The 12,747-nt window shown below is 37.7% G+C and overlaps 2 protein-coding genes across 2 annotated transcripts; one reads left to right on the top strand and one right to left on the bottom strand.

Moving 5' to 3' along the window:
* Positions 1 to 323: 323 nt before the first annotated feature.
* Positions 324 to 1,584, bottom strand: LOC114724538 (uncharacterized). Its single transcript, XM_028910899.1, has 3 exons — positions 1,119 to 1,584; positions 863 to 1,010; positions 324 to 782 (listed from the first exon to the last, which is right to left on the bottom strand). The coding sequence occupies exons 1-3, from the start codon at positions 1,506 to 1,508 to the stop codon at positions 556 to 558; spliced, it is 765 nt and encodes a 254-aa protein (XP_028766732.1). The 5' UTR covers positions 1,509 to 1,584; the 3' UTR covers positions 324 to 555.
* Positions 1,585 to 2,904: 1,320 nt separating this feature from the next.
* On the top strand, positions 2,905 to 6,496 carry LOC114724528 (protein PHYTOCHROME KINASE SUBSTRATE 4-like). Its single transcript, XM_028910885.1, is given in 2 exon segments — positions 2,905 to 4,660; positions 4,663 to 6,496. Coding segments are annotated over 2 exon segments (1,782 nt in total). The 5' UTR covers positions 2,905 to 4,572; the 3' UTR covers positions 6,357 to 6,496.
* Positions 6,497 to 12,747: the final 6,251 nt, after the last annotated feature.

Raw genomic sequence — 12,747 nt, 5'->3', positions numbered from 1 at the left:
AATATGAATCGGCTCACTCGCCAAGCTCACAGCGAGCAAACAGACGGGGCAAGAAAATCCGGGGGAACGAATCATATTGTCACGTTTCAAGACAGCGCTGAGTTGTTATTATCATAAATAGGAAATAAGCTTGTACAATATCAGTACGACTTTGTTGAGAAGCTAATCCCATTTGCCACCCTATTGCTTGCCAGATTCTAAACCCAGTTTGGAGCCGCTGTAAAATTGAATCCACGTAGATAGACTTCTACGTCAGTATCAAAATTTCTAAGATTTCTAATATCGTCCTCTTTCCTAGCTAGTTTTGGAATCCAGAATCATGCTTTCGAGCAAACACATGATATCATGAATTATATTATGAATACCATAATTCAAAGGAAATTTTTTTAATTGTACATTAATATTGGTTCTATTCTTCTCTGGTTTATCACATCTACACTGTTGAGCACAGAGGCCATTGATATAACATGCAACTAAGTTTAAACTCACCAATTAATTTCAATGATCTACAATCGATGGACGAGGTTTATTTTGTTTTTTCTTTTCAACTATTTTTTATCGATAACCATAGGCCACAAGATGTTCTGTGGCGGCCTTAATTTTGGGAAGCTTTACCCTTGGTGGTTCAGTGGCAGCATGAGAGCCTGGTGGATAGAACACAATGTACACTGAGGCATCATTACCAAGTTCTAGATCATACACACGTTGTCCTGCACCATATTCCCCTAGAAGTTGGTAAGATCTTTCTGATTGATCCATTGCCACACACATATCATCACCGCCTGCTCAAATTACACAAAACATCACATAACTTTTCATTAAACCTGAACATGTCAAAGCTTTTTAGAGTGAAGCGACTCACAAGCAGCTAGTTCTATCTGTGTCTGGTATATAAAATCCAGAACTGCAGAAATGTCTTTCTCAAACTCATGAAACGGCCCAGTTTGAAACTCCATCTTTCTCAGCTTACAAAGCCCCTCTCCCAACTGCATCATTGCTCCTCTGTGGTTCTAACCAGCCAATTCACGCACAATTCTCAAATCAAAACACAACCCAAATTCTTAAATGAAAGGAAAATGAAAAAAGAAATGGAATATCTCATGGGCAATGTCAAAAACCTGGTTGAAGAGGTGATGAAATCCTACAGCACATTGCAGAATACCATGAATCAGAGTTCTGGTAGGGTCTTCAGCTTCGTGCCATAGAACCTCGAGATAGTCATGGCACTTGTAGTAATCTCTGCCATTGAATAGAGCCACTGCTTCATCAAAGTTGTGATCTTCAGCGTCCTCCTCTTCATCATCTTCATCATCTTCATCTATGAAATACCTGTAAGAAACAAAAAAGAGCTTGGAGTTTCTGCTTCTGTGGTTCAGTCGCAGCCTAAATGGAGTCAGTGCGTTGAAAGATTTTGAAGAAAAAGAAATGGGGTTGTCAAGAGAAGGAAGAAGAAATGGAAGACAGCGTTGGGAGGAGTAGACATGGGAAATGGAGGGAAGAAGAGCCATAGATGATGATTGGGATGAGATCTTTCTTTGTCTGGGCCATATTTTCTTTTTTCTGTTTGTGTGGTGGTGGTGGAAATTCGTGGCAAGTAGGAAAGTCCCGTGCTTTTGCTCCTCCCTCTACACTACAAGATTTATTCTTGTACGACTCTTTCTCCGTTTGGTTAGATTTTATCATACATTATTCCATGATATTTCTTCGTACAAATTTGAAACAAAGGGTGAACTATAAAAGTTCATCATTTTGAACAAATGGGTATGTTCTGTCGGTTTTCGTACGGAACCGTTGGATAACTGTTCCGACAGTGCTTTCACTTCACTCACCCTTTATTTATTGGAAAAATGGCAATTAGGTCCCACTCAAAGAAATTAAATACAAAAATATCTTTTGAAATCATGAAATTATTTTAAAATCCTAAAAAAAATTTTGCATTAAATTTTATTTATTCACTTACCAAATTACCCTTCCTTTTTTTTTAAGTTTGCATTGACAACTGAAAGAGCAGTGATTGACAACTCAGGGTGTAAGGACTGACAACTATCGCGACTGGTTTGACAACTTATGGTGTAATATGCTGAGAAAATATATTGTCAAATTAGGTCGTATGCAGGAAGATATCTAAATTCAATTTTTTTCTTTTGGGGGGGGGGGGTAAAGCTTTAAATTCAAATTTGATGATTAAAAGAAACACATATTTCAGAACAGTTCCGATAATTTATCAATTTGTGCACTTTTTATGTACTTTAGTTTTTCTTTTTAAGAAATAGATGAATATACAACATTTATCATTTTTAAGGAAATGATACTCGTTCCCAATATCATGTTATATGCCATCAGAAAAGTGATAATACAATACAATATCTTATACAGTGAGCAAAAACATGATATAATAATATCTCATATAGCGTTACGTCAACAGCGGCATACTATTCAAGATTTAAAGCTTTATATCATGTCGGCGCATATCTAAGCAAATCTTATACCATTAGATCTTATATTTTACAGTGAGCCAGCAGCCCTGAAATTTAACACGTTAAAGTTAAAATCAAGCTGTAATTCAAAAATAAAACATATTTCCTTGGGGGTGTGTGTGTGTGAAGACATTTATCAAAAAGCAACTAAAATATTTCTCCCAAGACTAATAACCAATAAGGCAATGACTTCCTGTTACTTAGACATAATTATACATAAGAATTGTACAGGTCTTTAACTAAAAATTATGCCCAACAACTAGTTAGCTAAACCAATAAAATAAGAGCAACACTAGAATCATAAATTTATGCTTCACGTGGATAAAGGAGGAAAAATAAGCAAGAACTATTTCCCTGTATGATTTATGACAAAACGTTATTAGCCAGAACTATATGCATTCATTTTACGGGGGGTTTTAACAGACGCGCTCATCTGCTAAAGAACAGAAGCAAACATGCAATAAGCAACAAAGTCCGTTTCTAGTCAATGAACAACTACTGGGTACAGGAACCAATAACAGTACACTCTATTGATTTTTATGACAAAATAGTTGTTCTTAGCCCAAACCAGTATGGGACATTGGGACGTATATACATTTTACGAGGGGCATAACGGACTGGCTCATCTGCTCAAGAACAGGAGAAGCCTTATCATAAGCAACACATCACCTGTTTCTAGTCAATGAATAGTTGTAGTATAAACATTGACAATGAACAAATAAGTACAACATTTACTAGGTGAAAAAAAGACTTGCTTGATTAGATAGAAAAAAGAATGTAACCAAGTCTTTCTCCGGAGCATATGTCAGCCCACACTGATCAAGACCTATACATAAATTGTCTAGAGGCAGGCAATAAAGCAGTGCGCGTTACCCAGAATGTTAATGGTGACCCACCACCCACTTCTTCCCAAATCAATCCACCTCTGATGAGCTTGATTGCGTAAAACCATAAAGACAGTTACTTATGGTCTCTCCAGAGTTCAGACAGACCTTCTTCCCTAAATGTCAAATGGAATGGACCCTCACACACATTCCCATTGATTTCTGGCTCATATTTGATGTCAGATGGGACTTGTTTCTTTCCTAATAGCTTGAATCAACACCACCAAACCTGTCACGCGTAGTCACAGTAAGAGAAATAAAGGTTACTTTGAAAATAAGGAAAAGAAAGTAGAACTTGTAGATCTTAAGATAAGATGGAATCCATCAGGGATATACAAGAGATCAATCCAGGCACTTTTTAGATATCTCGATTGATTTGCAGTCATACTAGACTTATGAGGCATGCAATATGGAGCCAACATGCACTTCGCATTAAAGTGATGTTTCATAGCTTCACATGGCATATGCCCGACTCTTTCTGAGTGATGCTTCACACATTAAGATAAGCCAACACATGGAAGAGCCTAACATGTTTACCTTGTATCATGAGGAAATCCTGTATCTCTTTATATATCCTATTATCCTTTTCAAAAGCAAGCAGCATTAGCCTTTTTTTTTTTTTTAATCTGAATTGAAGAAACCGTACTTCATAGCGAGCAGGTGTCTGCTGCTTGAATGTTATATGTTGGGCATGGTGTCTGCTAACTAAAGCTACTGTAACGCACACAACTCACAAGGAGCTGCAATTTGTTACAATGATTGATCTCTTGACAGAGATTGCCGGTAACAAATGGTCATAAATGATGATGCAACCAAATTATGAATTGCCACATGGCATTGGTTATTCTATCATTCTATCCAGAAGGATATGTCATAATTTAGCTGGTATGCTGTATTTTAAATTCACTGACTTTTGTTGTTTACTCATAATGCATTAAGAAGACATATGTCTGAGGCCGATCATAAATTGGAAGTTTGTTTCGTAGAATGTGAAGGGAAAAGGACATGTGGGGGAAGAATAAGCAGTTTTTACTGCTTCATGATTGATGACAGGACAAGTTGGCACATTAGGATACATAGCCCTGCACTTCGTATATATCAGCATATGCAGAAGTAATTTCAGAGGATACAGCTCCACTAGTCAGTTTCATCTTCAGCTTTGCCAGTTACAAATGTATTATTAATTAATATCTCACGCAAGAGCAAGCAAAATGGAAAGAACAACAGTGATGAAGACCTTTCATGGGAACCTGATTCCTCCCAAGTCTCCTGCTCTGAGAGATAGAGATGCATCTTTCTCTTTTATCTGAGGCCCGATGAGGCAATTAGTTGCCAGCGACATCTCCCCGTTGGCCTTGGTGGATGTAGAGCCCTTGATGATTCTGAGCTCAGTATATTTGATGCCCACAAGTATTTCAACGAAGCAACCAACAATGACATGCAAAAGGTAAGCATTAGCAGCAACAGTAGAGTATCTCCACTGGTTAATTTGAATGTCGAACACAATCCGGAGCGGGGTGGTACTATTACGGAGCCCAGACGATACTCCTCTGCTTCATCTATTGAAGGTTATTCTAACATCAGGAACTACAGAGCACGTTCTTTCCATGCTGCAACTCCAACAGCCTCTTCAGAAGCCAGTTGGAATAGCCAAACTGGTTTGCTCTCTCATCCTCCAGGAGCTATTTCAGTCTCTATGAGGAACCCACCTCATCCCACTGATCCCAACAGGAAGCTCAGAGATTCATTGTGTAAACCCATGTGGTTTTTTCGAAGAAAATGTCCTTGCTCTGGTAAGAAATCCGTTGAGGTGAAGGAAAATAAATTAGAGAACAAAACCCAAATGGCACAAACACCACCAGCTCCACCACGTTTATCACACAGCCAAATCACCAGAGATTCTCTGAACCTCAAAAGGCAGGACCTAGATAGCCCCGATTTCAAGACGCCAATAGACAAGTTTACAATGAACATGGAGACGGTCACGGCAGCGGCTAATAATCCTGAAAACCAAAAGATTCCGATTCCCATCATACACAGCAGCAACTGGGTGGACCAGAGACCGTTAGACCAGGAAATGTTTGTCGCCCAGTCTCAAAGACACCAATCAGCTGGAACTCGAGTTCCTGCAATTTTGCAGCCTCCACGATTCCTCACCTCCGCCAGACCCTTCGCTGATGGCTTCACCTTCCCTGTATTGAAACCACAGTCAGAAAAGCCCACCACAGCATTACAGAACGTGAACGAGGTCGATGAAGATCCACGCCGGGAATCCTTGGAAATTTTCCGACCTCCCGACATCGAACTCGACTCTGTTCCACGAAAACCCAACGACAGAGGTCGCCAGAATTTCCCATTCCCCCCAAGCCCCAAGTCACGAATCATCGACGACGACGTAGCAAGCGACGCAAGCTCCGATCTATTCGAAATAGAGAGCTTCTCCACCCAGACCACATCGACATGCCCAATCATGTATCGGCGAAGAGACTCCCTCGACGACGTCACCACATTCGACGCAAAACGATTAGGCACCAACAACAACCACAGCTACCTGTTCGGCAGGCGAAGCATGGATTCAACAACACCCACAATAACCGAGTGCTACGAGCCAAGCGAGGCGAGCATCGACTGGAGCGTGACAACCGCAGAAGGGTTCGACAGAGCAAGCGCGGTCAACTTCTCAGCGAGCGCATCGGAGATAGCGGACGACGCGGGCATCGTGCATGGCGGTGGGGAGGTTCAGCCGGCAGAGAAGTGGAAACGGAAAGGATCATCGGGAAACGGGATGTCGTTGCTGAGCTGTAGGAGCCAGAAGGCAGTGAACGTAGGGCCACAGCCGGTGAGGGCGGTGGAGGCAGGAGAGGGACAGAGAGGGGCCACCAACAGTATAGCGTCGTCGAGGCAAGGGCATGTGAGTAGTGGGGTAGGCGCTGTAAATAACGCACCGCATGGAAGCTCCCACACAGCTCGCGTGTCTCTTCCCTACGCAACATAGCCATTTGATGGCCGGGGTCGTATTGCGATCTGCTTCTTGTCTGCAGTGAAATGCGTTGCGTTGTTATGGCTCTCCATTGCAGACATATCCGTTCCCTCCCCTTTGATCCCCCTCCCGGAATAAATGATCTTATTATCGTACGTATCCACCTTCTTGCCTGCTTCCTTTTCACATTTCAATAATTGTGTAATTCTCATTCCATTATTTCCTTATTTTTCTCGCACCTCATCAAAATTCAATTCGCTTATCTGGGTGCTTCGTTTACTTCATCGTCTTAAAAAATTCAGACTGCAATGTCACGATCCACTCACCTGAGTAGTTTTGAGGTGTTATGCTCTTACATCAGCTTTAATACTGCAGCCGAGTCACTTAGGAAGATGGATTTGCTCCAACTCAACTCACCTTGTTTTTTATGTTTATATTTTTTAATTAATTTATCTCATTTATAATTTATAGATCAACGTATAACTTAATAGTATTATAAAAATTATTATAGGATGGTTATGTCATGTTTGTGACAATTAAATAATTTATTTAACTTTTTAAATTTATCATAAGTAGATCTTATATTAAGAATATTATAAGTTAGAATATTCATAAATACAAGTCTCTAATAAGCAATGAAATAAAAGGCATTTAAAGCAAGGTTAATTAGAATCAGATTTTCTATAACTGATGAATAGTGGGGTTTTTGTATGATACACAAGATACTTAAAATAAATCATCTCAATTACGAGGTTAATTATTGAAAGAACTATTAAAAAGATATCAATATATGAATATAATCATAAAATGTCTCATAACAATTGAGCAAAATATCATGAATGATAAGAAATAACAACAAATCCATGTTATTCACCTATTATTGAAATTTTTATAATTAATTTTTATTATTTAAAAGAGTAAAATATATCAATCTCCTGTCTATTTAATATAAATTGCAGAGACCTTCTTTTATTTTAAAAACTTGTATAAACCTCATTTAAAATCAAAATATATGTTATACAAATATTTCTTCTGGTTTTAGGATTCAATTTTCGTCCATCCAGCTATTAATTGACTGTTAAATCATAGTGTTGACCTATTATTTTGACTAAAATACCCCATCTTCAAGCAAATATTACATAGTAGTTATAATTTAATATCTTTATTTGAAATTAAAAAATAATTTCAATACACATTTTAATATTTTTTGTTATACTATTAAATAGATTATCATATAATAAATTTAATTAATATTACAAATATAAAATTTTATTTTACAATAAATTTAAATGTTTAATCTTGTTTATTTATTTAAATTTATTTGTGATGTAATCTTTTAAATATATATGTTGGCTGAAAATGTTTTGTAATCACATATACGTATTTTTAATTAAATTATAAAGTTATATATTCATTTACTAAATTTAGAAAAAATATTAAATAGATCATTAATAAGTATTAATGTTAAAAGTTAGAAATTTAATATAGTGAAAGGTAAATTTTAATTAAAAAATATATCTGAAACTTTTTTTAAAATGTTTTTAAATAGTATTAATAATTTGAACTAAAATATATGTTTTTAAAATATAAGAGAAGTATATGTAATTAAAGCAAAACAAATGGACAGAGTATTTTTACTCTATTTAAAACCTTGTAATAATTCTTTTAAAGGTGCTGCGTGACTCCTTTTTTGAGATAAAATTATGGGGAAATTGCAATAAGGTTCTACTCAAAGGAATTAAATAATTTTTTTTTTGAAATCATAAAATCATTCTAAAATCTCAAGAAATTTTTTTACAATAAATTTTATTTGTTTAATTATCAAATTGTTTTTATTATGTTTTTAAAGTTTGCATTAACAATTGAAAGAACAGTCGTTAACAAATTAAGATGTAATGATTGATAACTATCGTGGCAGTTATTGACAACACATTTTCTCAACACATCACAAAATATAATTTATGAGTTATCAATACTTGCCGTAATAGTTGTCAATTCTTGCATCTTAAGCTGTCAACCATTTTTCTTTCAGTTGCCAGTGCAAACTTAAGAAAAAAATATATTTAGTAATTGAATAAATAAAATTTATTGTAATAATGTTTCTTTGAATTTCAGAATAATTTTATGATTTTAAAAGATTTTTTTTATTTAATTCTCTTGGACGAACCTAATTACAGTTTTCTCTAAAATTATTGTTCACACTTCACAGACACTAGATTCTATGCATAAACACCAGGAGTCTTTGTCACTCTTGTGTGGGTGGGGCGTGTTGCGTCAGTCGCTCCGTATAATCTATTCACAATCCAATCACAATCACTAATTGAGTTTTGGCATGCACCTGACATGAGAAGATAAGAAAAGTAAGTAGAACTTACGAACGTTAGCAGGACTTCATCTGAACGAATAAGGCCAACCAAATCTCATAAAAGATCCCATTTTTATTTGATTGGCCTCTGATGTTTGATTCAGTAAGATAAAATTCTTCTCACGTACTTATTTTATATATTATAAATTATTTTTAAAATTATAATTTAGTTTTATTCAAACACTCTTTTAATATCACTTGCTTTTTACACGAGGAGTGAGATTTAACTCTGCCAATCTCGCAAGATACCGGCTCTGTTTGGGTCAGCGTTTGCTGACCCAAAAGCAGCTTATATTATAATTTAAGCTGGGTTGATCATATAGCTCTGTTTGGAAGAGTTTAAAACCTATTGAGCTTATTTATTTTTCAACCTACTAAACGCTCAATGAAGATAAGCTCCACGCAGGAGCTTATTTGAGAAGAGCTTTTACCAAATGTGCGTGTCAGGTCCTTTCTTTTTCACCCGGAAGTCCTCCTTTCTTTTCCCAGACTCAAGTCCCACCCGCAAGTCCCACCAGCTTTCATTTTTTTTTATCGTGTTTTATTTTATACTCAAAATATTTTTTATGGTTTCTCTCAATTTTAATTCAGTCATTAAATTTCACTTCTTCGTTATATTATCTCACTTTTTTTTTATGTTTCAATTTATATTTAAAATATTTTTTATGATTTCTTTAAAATTTTAAAATTTAATTCACTCATTAAATTTGATTTCTTCATATTAAATTATTTTAATTTCATTATATTATGTGAAATCAATTTTTTTATGTTTCATTATTTATTAAAACTCATACCCATTTTGGTAATTTTTCAGCCAAACTTATTTTTACTTAACTATAATCCAAACAAGCTTTTACCAATCTCACTTTTACAAACTAACTTTTCTAAACTTCAATCCAAACACAATTCAACATATCCAATTTAACTTTTATCAACTTCACTTTTTTATAAACTACTTTTCCTATAAACTGCTTTTCCAATCGCTGATTCAAACGGGTCTCTCATCCTAATTGTAAAGGTTAAACCGGGGCTGTGGTACTGATACCCAACAATTAAAGCGCTGTACATACACACGCATATAAAGATTTAACTTGACTTGCTTTCTTTTTAAAAAACAAAACACCCACACACACACCATACCGAGATAAATCTGGACGCAGCTTTATGAGAGAAGATAAGAGATAAATGTGAACGAAGACAAAGCATGATGTTTAGGTGGGCACTATTGATGGACCCAGAATGTTGAAAGCATTGTGCTATTATGATACTTGACATAAAGACGACTGAGATTACACAATACGAGGGAAGTGCATCATAAGTCAGCATCTGAGAACAGATAGAAATCAAATCAATGACTCACATTTATTTGGTAATGAACATCATTATCGTCCCCAATTATGCACCACAGGCACAGCCAGAGTCCACACGTTGCAGCAGACAAACTACCATACAGAGTTTGGATTTTTTTTTTTTTTTTTACAGTGGAAAAGGCAAGCAAAAGCTTGAAAAGGGGAGTCTAAGCCTCCTACAAAAGACCCGAAGTCAGACACAAAGTTTTGTCTTCCAAAAACATCTCCCTGCATCCATCAGGAATCTCCCATCTCAGCACCATCCCCATTGATCCTCTATGTCCTTCTCGGGCCATGAAATCAGCGCACTTAATATGGGTCCGACTTGTGTGGTGAATTTGAACACTTTTCTCCTCGAAAGCCATGTCTCTTATCTTCGTTATGAGGTCTCTCTGTGAGTGTTCCCCGACATAATCTCTCATAAGTAAATTAACTGCTTCAATAGAATCTGTGAAAACCAAAACCTGTTCAGCTGAGAGGTTTCTTCCTAGCTGGAGCCCCGCATGTATTGCCTGTAGTTCTGCCTCCAGAGTTGAGCATATACCTAAATTCTTGTGGAAACCCACGATCCAGTCGGCATTTGAGTCTCTGATGACTCCACCGCACGCCGCTTGTTGATGCGTCCAAACCGATCCGTCCACATCAATTCGGATAGCATTTACTGGTGGTGGTGTCCAAATTTCCTCCCTGTATCCTGGTTTGCCGAATACTTTATGCTTAAATTCATTGTTGATGACCGCTTCCATCAGCATGTAGTAGCATTTGTGCAGCATTTCCTTCGATGATGATGTATGCCCTTCAAAAACAAACTTGCACCGTGTTGTCCAAAGTAGCCAGCAGGCTAAGCTGAAGACTCGCGTCCAAGGGTATTTGCTAACACTTCCTCTGCCTGGATTATGCGCAGCGTTCCATCTAAGCCAAACCTGCAAGGATCCAGTATAAAAACTAGAAAAATAGTTAGGATGAATAATAAGCTTCCAAAGATCTTTTGCTCTCTCACAATCTCTCAAAACGTGTATGACACTCTCCTCTCTGTGACACTCGAAAGGACAACCATTTACTTGAGTTAACCCTCTCTTGGCTCTCAAGGCATTTGTAACAATTCTCTCATGGGATACATGCCACATAAATGTTTTAACCCTCTCCGGTATCTGCCATTTCCAAAGTCCGCTCCAAATATTGTTGTTCGGGCATTCACTGTCCTGTCTAACAAAGAGATACGCTGCTTTGACCGTGAACATACCCTCCTTTCCGTTTCGCCAAGTAAAAACGTCCTCCCTCCCTCCAGTTGGAGGCGGTATTCTGCTCAAAATATGGATGACCCATTCTGGAAATATTGTTCTCCAGTACTCAACATTCCATCTTCCACAAGGTAGGAGATGATCACTCACTTTATCATAGCTGTTAATGCTCGTCTCCCCCTGAACGAAGTCAACTAAAGGCCGGTCTAGTGGGTGCCAGTACTCCCACCAGAAGCTAGTCTTATCCCCGTTGTTAATTTTCCTGCCCACACCTTTGAGGAATTTCTCCCAGACACGGCAAATGGATCTCCAGGTGTGAGATGCCTTTCTCTTCATTGTTACCAACGGCATCTCATTATTCCCACAGCAATATTTAGATTTTAAACACTTGACCCAAAGTTTTTCAGGCCTGGTCAGAAGTAACCAACAAAGTTTCATCACAAAAGCAACATTTTGACATTTGAGATCCTTAAATCCCAGGCCCCCAAATCTTTTTGGTCGCTTAATTGTCTCCCAGGCAATTAGGTGCACCTTCCTGAGTTCTTCATCTTGACTCCACAGAAAGCTTCTACTGAGTTTCTCAATTTCCTCCAAGATGCCAACTGGAAGAATTGAAGATTGCATCTGGTAGGTAGGAAGAGCAGCCATAACCGACTTAATGAGCACGGACCTTCCAGCAAAGGTTAGAAACCGCCCCTTCCATGAAGAGAGTTTCCTTTTCACTTTCTGCACTAGGGGAGCATACGTTGCTTTGGTGACTCTGGTATGAAATAGGGGCACTCCCAAATATTTACCCAGATCAGTAGTTACCGCCATACCCAAGGACTGACTTAGTTCTACTTTCCTGTTGAAGTGTATGGAATTGGAGCAGAACATCTTAGATTTTTCTAGATTTATTCTATGCCCGGACACTGAGCAAAAGGATCCCAACACTCGCCTAACTAGCTCCATCTGTTTTAGATTTGCTTCTGTAAAGAGTACCAGGTCATCCGCAAAAAAGAGATGTGACAGTGATGGCCCATCTTTCTTAAACCGAAGAGGCTTCCATTTCTTTGCCTCACACTCCTCTTTGATCTGATGTCCCAACCTTTCCATACAAAGGACAAATATGTACGGGCTAAGGGGATCTCCTTGTCGCACCCCACGCGTCGGAAAGAATTCATTGCTAGCCTCCCCATTCCATAGTACCCTCATCGAGGCTGAAGAAATAGCAGCCATAATAACATCAATGATATGCTGTGCAATTCCCAGGCATTGCAATGTGTGACGAATAAATTCCCAATCCAACCTATCATACGCCTTCTCCATATCAACTTTGATGGCTACATAGCCCTTCTTTTTTTTGTTTGTTCGTAACGTATGAATGGCTTCCTGAGCTAGGATTATATTATCACAGCTAGACCGGCCAGCAATAAAGCTACACTGCTCATCACTAATCAGCTTGTCCATGA

This window comes from Neltuma alba, unplaced genomic scaffold (genome assembly GCF_004799145.2).
Source record: "Neltuma alba isolate B1F8T4 unplaced genomic scaffold, ASM479914v2 tig00012192_pilon, whole genome shotgun sequence".
Classification (NCBI taxonomy): domain Eukaryota; kingdom Viridiplantae; phylum Streptophyta; class Magnoliopsida; order Fabales; family Fabaceae; genus Neltuma; species Neltuma alba.
This window is presented reverse-complemented; position numbering and strand designations above follow the sequence as displayed.

Excerpts from the sequence above, each read along its gene's own strand:
- LOC114724538 (XM_028910899.1), bottom strand. The coding sequence starts at position 1,508 with ATGGCTCTTCTTCCCTCCATTTCCCATGTCTACTCCTCCCAACGCTGT. Across the intron at positions 1,011-1,118 it reads TTCATCACCTCTTCAACCAG|AACCACAGAGGAGCAATGAT; the intron begins GTTTTTGACATT and ends TTGGCTGGTTAG. Across the intron at positions 783-862 it reads ACAGATAGAACTAGCTGCTT|GCGGTGATGATATGTGTGTG; the intron begins GTGAGTCGCTTC and ends TAATTTGAGCAG.